The 16,700-nt window shown below is 38.2% G+C and overlaps 1 protein-coding gene across 4 annotated transcripts in view; it reads left to right on the top strand.

The window, feature by feature from the left end:
* LOC122816558 (katanin interacting protein) overlaps positions 1-16,700 on the top strand; it is a 3,576,055-nt gene that overhangs the window by 3,419,998 nt on the left and 139,357 nt on the right. For 3 of the 4 annotated variants that reach the window (XM_044089419.1, XM_044089421.1, XM_044089420.1), the window contains one exon: positions 12,980-13,065. In XM_044089419.1, the coding sequence (XP_043945354.1) occupies positions 12,980-13,065 (86 nt within the window). Of the gene's footprint in view, positions 1-12,979; positions 13,066-16,700 lie in introns of those variants that run through there. The other variant, XM_044089422.1, reaches the window with a different exon arrangement.

A 16,700-nucleotide genomic window follows, 5' to 3' on the forward strand; every position in this document is an offset into this window, starting at 1 on the left:
CTCTAAATACTTATCTCATTGTGCCAAAGTTCAAAATGCTGACGTTGCAGCAACTCCTTCCCATGCTGGGCAAGGGGTCTTGGCTGGTCACTCTGGACCTCAAGGAGGCATACCTGCATGTCCCAATCAGACAAAGCTGCAGAAGTTACCTCAGATTTCTTGCAGGGACAGAGCATTATCAATTCTCAGCATTGCCGTTTGGCTTATCTACTGCACCCAGAGTGTTCACGAAATGCCTGGCGTCAGTAGTGGCACACTGCAGACTCCAAGGGATTCAAATATACCCCTACCTGGACGACTGCCTCATACAAGCAGACAACAAGCAAACCTTGATAGCAAACTTGGACTATGTCATTCAATTACTACAGGCCTTGGGATACACAGTCAACATTCAGAAATCAAGACTTCTGCCATCTCAACAGATAATTTTCCTAGGAGCCAAACTGGACACAAAAACACAGATGGCTTATCTCACAGAGGAAAAACAACAGCAGTTACCAGAGTACCTCAAAGGCCTAGCAAAGCTCTCCCAGCTGACTGCAAGGAAAATCCTGCAGGCCCTGGGGTTCATGGCATCTTGCATTCTTCTGATACCATTGGCAAGACTTCATATGAGAAAGCTGCAATGGTACTTAAAAAGCTTATGGTCCCAACACAGCCAAAGCCTAGAGGACGTAATCCCACTCATTCCATGTCTGCAAAGAGAATTTTTGTGGTGGGCTCAAGCAAGTCAGTTAAACAAAGGCATGTCTTTCAACAAACCTCAAGCAGGTCAAATGATTACAACAGACGCCTCAGACCATGGATGGGGGGCGCACATGGAGGGCAGATGCATTCAAGGTCAATGGACACCAAGGGAAAGCATCTGCACATAAACAAAAAAGAGATGTTGGCAGTGATACATGTAATCGAGGGTTTCGAAAAATCACTTCAACAAGGACATTTGCTAATAAGGACAGACAACACCACTGTTATGTGGTATATAAACAAGCAGGGAGGCATTCATTTTTATCCCCTCTGCAGACTAACAATGATTCTCTGGGAAAAATCCCTAAGTCTGAAGATACATTTGCAATCCCAGTTTGTGCCAGGCAAGGACAATGTACTGGCGGACAAGCTGAGCAGAAATTTCTTGGATCCACACGAATGGATGCTGCATCCTCACATTTTCTCACAAATAACAAGGACATGGGGAAGACCGGACATAGATCGCTTTGCTTCTCACATGAATCATCACATGGAAAAGTTCTGTACAAGGACCCACCATCCTCTAGCCTGGAAAACGGATGCTCTCTCCTTCAGCTGGAAGTCCCTAACAATTTATGCATTCCCTCCTCTACCACTGCTGACCAAGGTGATACTGAAGATCAAAGCAGAACAACCAACAGGCATTTTGATAGCTCCAGACTGGCCAAGGCAGCACTGGTACCCATTGCTGTTGAGCATAACTCGGACCAAACCATGGCCTCTGCCCCTATGACCTCTGCTTCTAACACAACACAATTACAGGACGGTTCATCAAAACCTGAAAACATTGCATCTGACAGCCTGGAGGTTACCATAACTCCTTCCGATATCTCTCTTTCCAAAAAAGTTCAAGAGATCTTACTGGAAGCATGCAGACCTTCCACCAGAAAAACCTATTCAGCCAAGTGGAAGAGATTCATCATCTGGAATGCTAACAGGGGTCAGGATACAACAGTATTGAGTATACCTCAGATATTGGAATACTTGGCAGAAATGTTTCATACTGGTCTCTCATATTCTTCCATAAAGATTCATGCCTCAGCAATCTCAGCAAAATACAATTGTGATCCACCTGTGTTTTCACATGCTTTGCTAAGACAGTTCCTAAGGGGGATAAAGAATATCAAACCTCCCAGGAAACTGCCAGTACCTGCATGGGACCTCAACTTCTTCTCTGAAAAATTAACTCTTCCTCCCTTTGAACCAGCAGCAACTTCAGAAATGCAATTTCTCTCATGGAAAACGGTTTTCCTATTGGCAATCACATCAGCAAGAAGAGTCTCGGAGATACAGGCACTCATGGCAGTACCTCCTTTTCTCATTTTTCATCAGGACAGAGTCTCTCTAAGAACCAATCCTTCATTCATGCCAAAAGTAATTTCCAGGGTGTCTCTAAATCAAGGCATTCACTTGCCTACTTTCTTCCCCAATCCTCAAAACAGGGGGGAAGCACTGCTGCATACTTTGGACATACACAGGCAACTATGCTACTACTTGGACAGAACTAAGGCCACCAGAAAGTCTGACCAACTGCTTGTAGCCTATGCTGCTGGAGTACAAGGAAAAGCAATCTCCAAACAAACAATTTCCAAATGGATTGGACACTGCATCAGATTCTGCTATTCCTTTCATGGAAAATGTGTGCCAGCCAATATTAGGCCACACTCCACCAGAGCTATAGCCACATCCACAGCTTTCCTAAGAGGAGTGGCTACAAAGGACATTCTAGAGGCTGCTACATGGAGCTCCGTGCATACATTTACCAAGCACTACAACCTGCCTTTATACTCCATATCCCGAGCAGGCTTTGCTTTGGCAGTCCTGCAGGGCATTTTAGCTACACCATCACTTTCTTAGTTCCAACCACCCCCAGCTTGGCTATGGTATTCAACCCATATGTTATGACTGCAGTTGCATTCTTGAAGGACATAGTACAGTTTTGTACCTACCATAAATGTAGATGTCCGATAGATATGCAACTGCAGTCGGATTCTCCCACCCTCCTACCCTTCTGCAACCTTCTTTATGGGTCCACTACCCCTATTCCTATTAGCTGGGGGTATCTCTATGGTGTATCTGTTTATTACTGTTGTGCATGTCTGGAATTCTTTATCCATTCACCAAATTTAGCCTTCCTAGGAGGGCACCTGGCATCTGGGGCAAGAAACACTGAAGAAGATGGCGTCGGCCGATGCCTTTATACTCCAGCCGTTCTGACGTCGGAGAGGAGGCGACACCAGCCGACGCCGGACCCAGACTTTGGAATCCGGCCGACCGAGGGCTGCCTGAGGCAGGACAACCCATATGTTATGACTGCAGTTGCATATCTATCGGACATCTACATTTATGGTAGGTACAAAACTGTACTTTTTCCAGGCTTCAGGAAGGTAACCAGTTGAAAGGCTTGGATTAAGCAGATTACGTTGGGGTTCAGATAGGCTGTATTTGGCACTGATTTTCAAGGACCAGGTATATAATCAAGTCCCAAGAATGAAGTATTTTTTTTACTTTTGAGAGGGCTGAGAGAAATCTATAGTAATTAAAGGAAGTCACTGTGGAATCTATGGAATAGTTATAACTGTGGGTGGAGTAAAATGTGGACTAAATTTGTTATCTAGGATATTAGCAATTTCCTTTAAATCAGGTCATAGTATTGTGAACTAGCTCCGAACAGTGTTGTGTTAGTTCTTAACCTTCTGAAATAATTAATGGAAAATGTGTATTTTTTTCTTAGAAATTTGAAGATCGTACTCAGCTTTGAGCTTCCTAATGGTTCCCTTAACTTTAACCTCTTTGTTAATTTGCTTAGATATGCTCTTAAGGTAGATAGAATGAGACCTCTTACAAGCATTAAGCAGTTTCTTTCTCTTGTTATATTATTTATTTATTTATATGGGTATTCCACCATTGTAGTTTGTTTTTAAATGTCTTATTATATTTGGTGCAAGTAGGGACTGCCTTAGCAATGCAACTATGTAAGTGAGAATAAAAGTCAGAGGTATATCCAGCAGCTTTAGCAGTTGGTTCCATCAGAAGAAGATTAGAGCAGAATTTCTTTAGGGTATCAAATAAATGAGGAAGGATTTCTTTTGAAAAGTCTCTAAACAGTAAGGAGCTTACAGGAGAAATACCACCAGTTTTAAAGGAAAAGGTCACTAATTTATGGTCCGATTTCACAAGGTTGGATAATACATATGGAGATGTTCAAGAAGATGTCGTATTTGTGAGGACTAGACCAATGATATTGTGACCTCCAGTATGATGGTTAACTATATGTAAAAGAGAGTTAGCAATTATAATGTCAAGAAAGTGTTGAGCATGCTGACCATTGGAAGTGTAGGTCAGCCAGTTTTATTGATAGATAGCTGAAGTCCCCTAGCAGAATGTGTTGGGTTTAATGAGGATTTCAGCTAATGTGTTACAATGTCTGTCATGCTCAGAAAGAGACATAGAGAGTGATGTTCATCATTGCCATTACCTCAGTGGCATTTTGGGGTTATCTGCCAAGGTAACATAGTACTGGGCAGCTTTCAAAAGCTCAGACTGTCGTCCCTCTCTTTTTCTTCCTGTGACAGCTGATTGACTGAGTATATTCTGAGAGGGAAGCCTTCAGTTGTCAGAGGAAGTGAGTGTTTGGACTTTTTCTGCCATCCAAAGAAGAAAGTCCCCAGTGGTGTTTTTTTTTTTTTTGGCTTGCTGTTCAGCTAAACCCCATTTGGGGACTCTTTATTTCTCATTTTTAATAAATTTGTTATTATTGCCTATTTTTATGTTTATTTAAAAATATATTATTTATTTTGATATTTTATTTCTGCCAATGTTTACAGTAATTCCTGTGGAATTTTTGATTGTAGAAATGTTTACTTGGCTTTTACTGTTGATAGATGCTTATTTTTAGTGATTCTGTAAGATACTTTCATCACTTCTCAAAGAAGTGCAGTGAACCACAACCCAATCAAACCTGTCTATACCGTTGTTTCTTTGCTTTATTTTTATCTTTTGACAAAGACGATTTTTTCAGCACTTATACATTTTTACTGTATGTGTAGCTTTGCTGTGTATGTTTTTAACATGGGATCGCAATTTTACCTTGAATGTTATTTATGGCAGTGTAATGTGGTTAAAGTGTGTTGACCTAATTATTAACACTGGTTTGGCACATTGGTTGCTTTGGTGTTTGGACTTTCTGTACTGGAAGTTCTTTAATTTCTGTCAATAGTAAAAGAATTCTGAACAGAGTTCAAACTGTTTTTTTTGTGAGAATAGGACAATTCTGCAGAGTTTAGCTGTGTGGGGACATACTTATTATTAAAAACTGTAACTGCTTATTGTAATACGTTATCTAGTACTGTCAATTTATTATTCTGGCTGGTGTTCTGTCCCCTGATTTGATGGATCCTTACTGAGGTATACCCCTCCCCCATCAAACCCAGCTACACCTAAAAATATAAAAATAAAATATATATCTCGGCCTACAATTAGTGATTCCATTGGGGCCACTACATGGCCCACAAACCACTTACTTTTTCCACATCTCCCTGTAATTTAGCTTTGCTGCCCACTATAGAATGGGGTTTAGACACATCCTTGGGGGCTATTCCAGTACCTGGCACAAGTATGGGAGAACCAAGCCCTTTAGGTGCAGAAGTAGTCATTGGTACAAGACTCCTTGCCAGGTATGATACTCTGTCCCCAGATATTTTAAGTAGTAGTAAAGTTCATAATAAAAAGAAACAGAAGTGTTGTCATACAGCTCATAATCAGATTATAGCAGTTTATAAGGCTGATGTGGTTTCCTTGGCTAAAAGTGTTTTGCAAACAGCTAATTCTGGTGGGTGTGTTCCCATAAATGGCTGTAGTACTAGTTTGGATAGAGACCTTTCTGTTGTTTCAGAGAATAATAAGTAATCTGATGAGTACAATGATGATTTCCTAGTTAACAGAGTCTTCGGAAGGTGAACTTGAGTGCAAGTCCAAATAAGTGTTCACTTTTCCTCAGATAATTGCTAGATTTAGTGATGTTTTTGCTTGGGAGCAGTCAGGAACCACCCCAAAACTAGGCAAGATATATGACTTTATAGAAGATGAGATGGCTGTAGAACACCAGTGTCTGTTCCAGCAGTCCCTAAAATGTCTTGTAGAAAATACAGGGTCTCCTCATTTATGACAGATCTCTTCCCATTTGACTGCTGACCCAGTCGCAGTCTTCCCAGGTTCCTACTCAAATAAAAAAATCTTTGGCTTCATCTAATCCAACTTCCCTGATAAAGAAGGAAAATGATAAGATTTTTAGAGCAAAAGGATATCTCTTTCTAGTAAGTTAGCCTTTGTAATGATAAATTAACGCTATATGTAGAAATTTATATTACAGTATGCATACAGTTGGGATGATCTTGCTGCATCCTTACCTGCAGAGTAAAAGTCCTATATGAATGAAATTTTTTCTAATTTGACTCAGGTTTCAAAACATTCTTTGAGAGGTGTTCCTGCGGTTACACTTCAAAACATCTAAAACTCATGACATCTAAATTCAAAACATTGAGACCACAACATCTATAACCCATAACATCAAAGCTCATAACATCGAAACTTTGCATCACAACATCAGGCTCTACAAATCACATGAAAATAACATCCCCTCCACCTATAACAACACCAAACTAAAAAACACACTTTTTACTGTGGGGGGCTCTACCCCAGACCCCCCTGTAAATTAAATATACCAATTCCTTGATCACACTACAGTGGGAAAAAGTTAATTTCCTAACCCCACTCTATTGCAATCACCATAAAGAATGTACACATAATGCCTATATCACTTACCTGTATGGCCTAAAAACCACATACAGAGTGGCAAAATAAATACTATATAAATAGTATAAATTCCTACACTATATAAGTAAAAACTATATAAATAAAAACGGCAACATCTCGTACTGATACCACAAGAATAACAGATTAAACTATGATATTTACATGTGTCATTATACACTATTCCATATTATACATTTTCGATTTTATGAAATTCGATGTTTTGGGTTTTAGATGTTGTGGTCTCGATGTTTTGAATTTAGATGTTATGAGTTTTAGATGTTTTGAAGTGTAACCAATAAATAAAAATAAATAAAATAAAAATAATAAATAAATAACTATGCCTGCATGTGTAAATATAGTCTTGAGAAATGCTGCTTCATTTGTTGTATTAAGACGGTATGCTTGGTTCATAATCAGAACTTCTCTGATGATTTAAAAACAAAAATTTTGAATGCACCTTAAGTTCTGAATTGGTGCTTGGGCCCTCTGTTCTCAAACAGTAGGATGTTAGAGGCAAATTGATGTGGGGGGGGGTATCTAGGATGTTTTGTATTCCCAAATTCTCCTTAAACAAGGTGTCTTCCTTCAAAGGGCAGAACAAAAAAGAATCACAGCCAAACAAAAGTCAGGGATCCAAAAGGAAATGGCAAGAGGATAATTCTTCAAAGCCAAACAAGAAGGTTCCTTTCGAAAAATAATCCCTTTAAAGGAATGACTATGCAAAGTGACAGAGCAACCCCACCCCCTTCATGCCCTTCCTTTCTCTTTCTCCTTTCCCAGGCTGTCTTTCAACCACAGCCTGACTGCAAGTAGGCTCAAACAAATGGGTTCTGAGAATAATTTGGAGAGGATACACTTGGCATTGGTTAGAAAATCCACCGTCTTTCAGGGGAATTCCCCCACACTCACCAGATCAGACAGAGCTGTTTCCTCCGGTGCACCATGGTAGAAGCAGGGATCATAAAACCAGTGCTTATGATGCACAAAAGTACAGGATCTTACTCTAGAAAAAAGAAGCACTCCTGGAGACCTATCCTTGATTTGTCCTTTCTAAGCACTTTTGTAAAATTTCTGAAATTCAAAATGCTCACTTTATAGTTGGCCCTAGTTTTGCTTCCAGACCACTCTTTCATGATGACTCTATATCTGAAGGATGCTTATCATCATATTCTTATTGAGATTTGCTGTATCTGGCTTACATTATCAGTTTTCTATATTACCCTTTGGACTATCTACTGCACCTCGTGTGTTTACAAAGTGTCTGGCCCCAGTGGTTGCCTATTGCAGAACCCTAGGCATCCATATTTTCCTTATTTAGATGATTTGCTGATTTGTACAGATTCTATATCCAGGTGTGTAGAGTCCTTAGCCAAGGATTCATCCCTCCTTTCCCACCTGGGCTTCAAATTGAACCTTCAAAATTCCTTCCTCACACCCTCTCAACAATTTGTTTTCCTGGGGTGTTTGATAGACACAGTAAAAAAGATGACTTCCTGCCAGAAGACAAAGTTCTGACTTGTAATGGCATTTTCTTTAATTTCTGTCCTCTAGGCATGGCCTCAGCAAGATATTTCTTCAAAGTTCTAGGCCTCATGGCATCCATGATCCTCCGGATACCACTAATTAGACTACACATGAGAAAAATTCAGTGGTACTTGAAGAATTGTTGGACCCAGCACCTTCATCTCTTGGATTTCCAGATATTGGTATTGGGATATGTGAAATAGGAACTGCAGTGGTAGAATGATCCACTGTCTCTGAAACCAAGACTCTCATTCTGTCTTCAGACCACAGTCCAACCTGTCTAGATGGACTCTTCATATTTTGCATGGGGAGCAGTGTGCATGGGAGTTCAAGTGCAAGGCTTGTGGGATCATCAGGACACATCAAAGCACATAAGCATAAAAGAGATGTTGGCAAGGATTTATGCCCTAAAATTTCTTCACCACTTATGGACTTCACAAAAGGTAAAGAGAGTACTCACAACCAACAGGACGTTAATAAAATCTTTAATAAAACGTAAGCTCTTTCAGGCAAAGCCCTTCTTCAGACAAACACATAAAATTCAATGTAATATTTATACATCCTTTAAAAAAAAAATAACCAATCAATTAATGGTATTTCACCCACTGTTTTTTTCAGGGCTGGTTTTAAAGGTATAATACAATTTAAATCTGGTGCACGGTCTGCAGCCAATTCTATTATCCATTTAATTTCATTAAATTCAGTAAAATTCACTACATCTCCCCCCCAGCACTCACTGTAATTATCTGTATCACCATAAAAGAAAAGACATGATCAAGATAACGCTCCACATGTTGGTATAAAGCACTATGTGCATTTTTTAATCTTATCCCTGATAAATGTTTCAATATTCTTTCTTTTAGTTTACAATTAGTCTTACCTATATAGTAGCATTGGCACATCTTACATTGGGCCAAATATGGTAAATTAATCATGTGACAGTCTGCATATAAACCAAACTCATACCTCTTTATTTGTCACTGGGTGTATAATTGTTACTACTTATATATGGACATGCCGTGCAGTCTGAAAGAAAAAGTGCCTACTCTACATGAGGTGACCCTCTGTCTCTGCTGCAAACCTCATTCATGAGTTAATAAATCTTTCAAATTTGTATTACGTCTGAAACCAAAACAAAGTCTGCCCCCCACTGTATTAGCTATTTCTCATCACTCAGTAGGATTTTCCAGTTTCATTTAATAATATTGCAAACTCCCCCAACATTACTACTATACTTGAGCATCAAATCTGACTTCTCATTAAGCCCAGTATCTCTACTGTTGTTTGTTCCTTCGTTGTCATGCCTATCGGAGTACCAAGGTCTAGCTCTCCCTTTCCTATTGTCTTTAGTAACCCCTATACCATTATTAATAACCTTATCAGTGTAACCTCTTTTCAATAAATGTAACTTGAGATTATCTATTTCAGAATGAAATGCCACTTCATTGGTGCATAAGCAAGAGATTCTATGTCTCTGACCAATGACAATATTATCAAAATAAGCCTAGGATGCATGCTGTTAAAGGTTAGTAAATTGTTCTTCCAACAACTTTTCCTAAATAATGTGGTTTATATCTGACCTTCTGCACCTTTGACTATAGCCGTACATCCAGGTAATCAGTGACTGTATCAGAGCTATTAACAGTAAACCTTAAAAAACTGTTGTACCCTCCAAATAATTTATAAACTATCTTAATTCTTCGTTGGTACCTCTCTATATCAAAAACACGTCATCAACAAATCTGACATAATGTACCAACTGCTCTTTCCATTGATGATAATTACGGAAAATATTTCTATCTTCCCAATGGGCAAGTACCAGGTTAGCATAGGAATTTGCACAGGGTGTGCCCATGGCAACACCCTGTTTTTGGCGATAAAACATGCCTTGATGTAAAAATACATTGTTCTCTAAAACAATTTTAAGAATTCTGCCAATCATCAAATTCGGCTGTACATCAAAAACCATCTTATCCATTATGAATGCTTTAATTGCTTTCAGTCCAAACTCATTAGATATAACTGTGAATAAGTTATTCACAGTTATATTTAATGATGAATAACAAAAGTACTGCTGCCGTCCAAAGGTCCACTTCCATAAGTAAAAATCCAAGTATCCAAAAGCAACAGGAGAAGACCACCACAAGATAAATGTAGAACATGCACAAAATTTATTCCAAGTATAAAATGAGCACTTTCATGTTATATCTAATGATCTAATATCTAATTATATATATTCACTTCTGTCTAAGCTATGGAAATTTACTCCTATAGCTTAGACTTCTACAAAGGTGATTCATTTGTGAACTTAGTACAGTTGCGTACTTTAACTTGCTGTAACAGTAGATGTTCTAATTGATCACTGTTGCAGTAGCCGTCCCTCCCTCCAGCCCTCTGTATCTAATGATCCTCAGGTAGGTTGCAAGGGTGTGGTTATTTTCACCCTTGTGTATGGAGTTTTCATTATAATACTCTTAGTTTCATAGCAAGTGTACTCAGGGCTCTTGCCTCCTTTTAGACAAAAAAAAAAGAGTGCTGTGAAGGTTTTAGCACACCACCTGCCTTTTATGTGGAGCACCCTTGGTACTCCTGGCAGGTGGAGAACAGGGATGGCAAACAAAGCTTTGAGAAGCTGGCTGATTCAGGAGGGGTAAACCCATATAGCTTTGGTTATTGCAATGGTAGTATATATATTGTGAAATGCTTATCTTGTGAAAGTTTTTATATAGGCAAGACAATTTGCAAACTGTTGAAGCCATACATTTTAGAACACGCACAAGCCATCAAAAAGAGGGATTACACTAATGCTTCATTCATACATATAGTTAATTGCCCCAATTTAAAAGAAACATATTTTTGTAGTGGATCAGGTTATAAATGATGGGAGGGGGTGGTGATTTAAGCAACAAGATTGGAGGTCTGTGAACTTATGTGGCAAATTTATCCAGCTGCAAATAGAGCACCAGGAATAAATGATAATATAGAGGATTATGAGTCAGTCATTGATCATAACCTGCTTATTATGTGTTTGAGACATGAATGCCAAACAATTCACATAAGAGCAAAGCTTCAGAGGTGAATCTTGGCATCCATTTCGAGAACACTTAAGTAAAAGTTATGATTGGAGATCCATTCATAGTTCTTTGTAGTGCATGGAGCTTTATCTGCTCCTTGGATTGCTAGTTACCGAAAAAAAATGAAAAAAGTGCCAAGTGTTTTACCGACTTTCAAAGCTGTAAAGTGCTTAGTGAGTGCTGTCAGGAAGACATTGTAACACAGTCCCATATGTTTAACTTCACTTTGCCATGTCTCTCAGAAGTTCAGACATTTGCCTCATATGTTTGGTCTGTTCCTCATAAAATGTTTGGTTTTCAGACAAATCACTGAGGACTGAAGCCACTAAATAATGACATTCATTTGAGTTTCAGACTTTACATCCTTCAGAAAATGCAGGCAAACACAATCCTGTTATTCTAGCTACTTTGTGAGTTTGAGAGGAAGTGGAAGACCCATTACTGTTATGGACAGCAGGCAGAAACAAATCTTGCTTTTTTTTTTAATCTGCCCATATTTTTGCTGGTCAGTACTGGCTGATTCAACAGCCTAGCATGAGACCCAACCTTAACAAGTCAAGCAGGGAGTGCTTAACATTTGTTAAGATCAGGTCTTGCATTATAGCAGCACTTAACTGATTAATATTTTTCTGAATATCAGAGTGTAATCACCTCATTCCATGCACTACATAAATATTAAATGTTAATTAAAGTCATTGCCGCATTTTTATTAATGCTTGAATGTATATTAATTCTTAATTATATTTAAAGTAATTTGTTTTTATATTTATAAAGTGCCTTTCTATTTGTTCCACCTGATTCAGTCAAGTGATGTTGACTATTTGGAAATTGATCAGTTCTAATGAAGTTCGTTATTTTTAATCTCCTTTGGTTGATTCTTATAGCTATAATATAATATATTGTAAGCCTTATTAATTATCTCTTTTAATAATGTTTTTTGTTCTTGGTTTCCATAAAAGCCGTTCCAGACCTTCAGTACTTAATTCTTCCCACCCCCCAAAAAATGAACCACCATAGTCCCTGATATGGAAGTTAATCTGTGAGTTGCAGATCAAACAACTGCTTGGCTTCTTCCCAGTCTATCAGTTTTCCCTTCCAACTTATTTGCTCCTGGTAATATGGTTCCTTTGTTAATGAAACAGAGTTGATTGGATTTTATGAAAAATATATGTTCTGGTAAAGTATCTTGTCTGTGGAGATGCAGTTTGTGTAATAAATATTCTACAGTATTTTGGTGAATAGAGTAGAGCACTGGAAGCTGAATTGCTAGTTTCAATGAAACAAAAGGCACCAACTTTGACATAAAGGAATAATCATTAAACATTAATTGCCATGGTAATTAAGCATAGCATATAGACTTCAGGTTTATACACTGAACCTTCCTGAAGTAACTGCTTACAGTAAGAGAGACTCCCTTCACAGGTGTGCAAGTCCAATGACACTGTTGGTTCAGAGGGTGGTAGAGATAACTTTTCCAGAAAAATGGAAAAATGCTCAAATCCCAGGAGTGTGAAACATGTTCCAAATGTTATAATTTATTGCAGCAATAACCTTTTCTTTAAAGATCATTAATAAATGCAGTCAGTATCACTTGAGAATGGAACCGACAATTATAGAGTATATTTAAATTTGGGCTTTTTTTACCCTTGTAAAAGAAGGTTATAGATGTTTTTTTAAAGGTGGGTATTGTTGCTTGAATCGAAGTTGTTTATGCTTTTGGGGAAGAAAAGGTATTCTTTTGTATTTTTGTTTTTACTTGTCTACTGTACCCATCGAGTAAATGTATGGCTTTGTTTTTTTTTGTTTTGTTTTTGGTACAGTAACCATGCTGAAGATCAGGATGTTAAAATGATGAATGAAAACCAGATTGTCCACAATGCCAAGAAAAAACAAACTGCTGATCCAGGTAGATTGTATTCTGTTTTCTGTTTATTTTTGTTTAAACTTTTAGCTGAACTGAAAGGACATGATTTCTAAGTAACTTTGTTTTTACTGTTTATTTTTATTGCTGTTCAGTAAATTTTAAGAACATCTGATTGCCAGATAGCTTTTTTACAAGACAAGTTAAAAGTAGCTATAATGAACATCCTAGACGTTTTTGTATTTTTGTCTGCAGAGCTGTCTGTATTTGGACTGGCAATATAGCACAGAGAAGTAAGGCTGTGATCTGCAAACCACGTTATCTTGTAGTGTAGGTTTGATTCCCTCCATTTCTGTCTATAAGCTAACCAAATCTAAAAAAAAAAAAAAAAAAAAAGTAAGTTATCTGTGCTGCTGAGCCTCTGTCTTACTTGATTATCAAGTGAGTAAACACATTTGCTAAGGTATTAGTTCTTGAAATCATTAACTTTTTTGACAATCACCATAGTGTCTTAAGTTATTATCTCCATAAATACATTTTCATGCCTTTGTTTACCTCTTATCCAAATGCATTATTTCCACTGGATATCCTAATAGCCATTTTAATTCATCAAGGCAGGTTTTAATAAATATTTAAGTGTGTATTGACTAAGGTGTCAGAAAATGCAGTCCTGTTCAAGCTATAGTCACTAGGGAGGCAACAAATAGCACTTCCCTTCATACAGAGGGCATACGAAAACCACTTTACTCAGTCCATACTAGGAACACTGTTCTTAATACTTCTTGAGAAATAGCATATATGTGGGGGGTTAAGTTTTAAGTGTCTTGTACTGGATATGTGCTAATGTTTGGAAAGACGTATTTTTTTCTATAATAATCACTTTCAAGCCTTGAGGAAGGTCATAATCAAAGGAGGCAGTGACTCTCCACTTTTTCTTTTTCCAACTGGAGGTTAGTTAGTGTTCTCTTCTTAAATGTTCTGTAGAGGTACCATTTGAATGAGCAGGACTTGCAAATGAAAGTCCAGCATCATTGATGAATGAAGTGTGAAAGTTGCTGTATGTATGCTAAGGTCACTGTTACTGTACCTTAGAGTCTTTCCCTTACTGTGAGATACAGTAAACATGAGTTATTTTGTATAATTAGCAGGGTTTGATGGTTGCAAGGATCTGCCCTCCCTAGCAAAAATGCTTTAAAAAACATTGCAGCAAGTTTTGACATTCACTGTTTTTAAAGGTGAATATTCTTCAGTGTTCAAAGTTCTGAGACCCAGAAATCATTAGACTTCTGCAATGGATCTGCTCTGCACTTTTTTGAAGTTTCTTAGTGCTAAATCTAGATCATGATTTATTTTTCTAAAATGTTTATCTTTATGATCCTTTTGCCTTTGTTCTTCATCCAAGTCTTTTTCAGTGTTGATTTTTTTTCCCTCAGGTTATATATTTTTAAGAAGGTTTAAAGTGGAGATTTGCATGATGTTATGTTCCAGAAGTGGCCAAAAATGGCCCTATACACAAAACATGATACTCATATGTAACGCTTCTCTCAGGACAAAATCAAGATGTGGAGATTTGCCAGCACTGTAAAGTGCTTGACATGATTACTTTGTACTACTGGACTCATTAGGTCAGGTAGTAGCTAATTCCAAGTTGTTATTCAGAGTTGCTGATTCAGCTTCAGTGAAGCTTTCCTCCAGATTAGCACTGTCACCATAAAGTGACTCCTTTTCTTAATTATCTAATTTATTTTCAAAGAAGAAAAAGGGGAAGGTCCCATAGGGAATCTTCCACAAAGTATCATAAGCAAAAAAGTAGGGAGGTCCCATAAGGAATCTTTCTTAGAGGATCATATGCAAAAAAAAAAAAAAAAGTAAAAATACCAGCATTTTGGGGACCACCTTAGGTCTTCCTATTGGGTTAACATCACGCCATAGTCTTTGACAGAGCCTTTGAAAAGAGTACATGATAGGGTTTCACCAGTGATATTCAGTACTAATGTGTTGTGACAGTGTTATGACTGATGTGCTTCTCTGATAGAAGAAGAAGAAGGGACTCACAGACCAATTAAGATATTAGCAATGCCCTTTCTGGTAATCCTAATTTTTGTTCAGCTCTGACTTCTGAATTACCTTACTGGCATCCAAAGGGTAAGCTGGTGTCTGATCCATTTCCTAACAGCTGTGATAGTCTCATTATAGAGGTCATACTAGGGTTCCTTGGGGACTCTTTTCCTTTGACGAGTGTTCATAATAGGGTTTCACTAGTGATATCCAGTAGTAATGTGTTGTGACAATACAATGATTGATGGGATGATGTAATTCTCTGACAGAAGAACGAACTCCTAGACTCATTGAGATTAGCAGTGCTCATTCTGGTCACTCTAATTTTTGTTTGGCTCCAACTTCTGAATTACCTTTCTGGAATCTGAGATTAAGGGAAAGCTGGTGGCTGATCCATTTCCTAACAGTCCTAACAGTCTCATTCTAGAAGTCATACAAGTCTTCCTTGAGGACCTGCACGAGCCACTTCCTGTAAATGTGAAGAAAACAAGGGTGGTACCAAAAGTAAGGTTGTCTTCTATGTTTTTTTTTCAAGGGGCTGATGTTGCAGGATTCTGGAGGTAAATTAGATGGAGCATTCCCCCACCACCTCACAGACATTTGCGACTTTAGACCTAGTCCCAGAAACTCTACACAAAGACTGAATTTAAGTTAAAAGATGATCTGATGATGTCTGCTCCATCTTTTTCTCAGTGGATGGGCCTTTGGATCTGACCTTGGATCCTACTTTGGATGCTTTTAGACTTTAAGATTCTCCCCCTTCGGTCCCCAAGATTGCCTCAGGTCTTGTTTGCCACTCATAGAGAACAGATGTGGTCTGCTCTGCTCTGGCTTGCCTCAGCTAAGTTTTATTATTATTACTATTGTTATTGTTAGGATTCTTGTTAGTTTCTCTTTCAACAGTTCGAGTTTCTCCCTTTATCTTTTTCACTTACCCCCTAAAAAATCAGATATTTAGATAGTTTATCTTATTGTCTCACACCTTTGGCTCCTTCTCTTATAGTACTAAGACTGTTTTTTTACTGGTAGTTATATTACCATTGTTGGTATTTTAATCTGGAAATTTTTTGTGTACTATTCTGTTTGTAGAGGTGATTGTTTATTGTGTGGTCTTCTTTTTTTCATAGCTATGTCGTCTGAAAAGTTATCAGGATTCAAAAAATGTGTGGCTTGCAGCCACAAAATTCAAAATTCAGATGCACATCAAAAGTGTGTTTATTGTTTGGGCACTACCACCTTGATGAGGACTGCTCTGTCTGTATGGCCTTTGGCCACCAGGCTATGACTGAATGTAGAAACAAACTTGTTCTGAAAGGACTTCTCCCTGCTCCTAATACAGAATCATCCAAATTTGTGACTTCTATTTTTAGAGCCTTCACGTCAGGTAAAAAAAATCTTCGGACAAATTGAGAGGGGAGAAGATTGACAAGCCCAGGGAAAAAGGCAATGAAACAAGGAGGCACTCCCCTGACCGCTCTCCTTCCTTTTTACTGTCTTTGGCTCTGGACCCAAAAAGTCCCAGAACACTGGATTCTACTCTTTCCTCAGATCTGACAGCTGTAAGATCCAAAACTCCATCCTTACCGGAACAGAGATTTTCGCTGGAGTCACTTTGTTCTAGA

Source organism: Protopterus annectens, chromosome 12.part0 (assembly GCF_019279795.1).
Source record: "Protopterus annectens isolate FY-2018-M chromosome 12.part0, PAN1.0, whole genome shotgun sequence".
Lineage (NCBI taxonomy): Eukaryota > Metazoa > Chordata > Ceratodontiformes > Protopteridae > Protopterus > Protopterus annectens.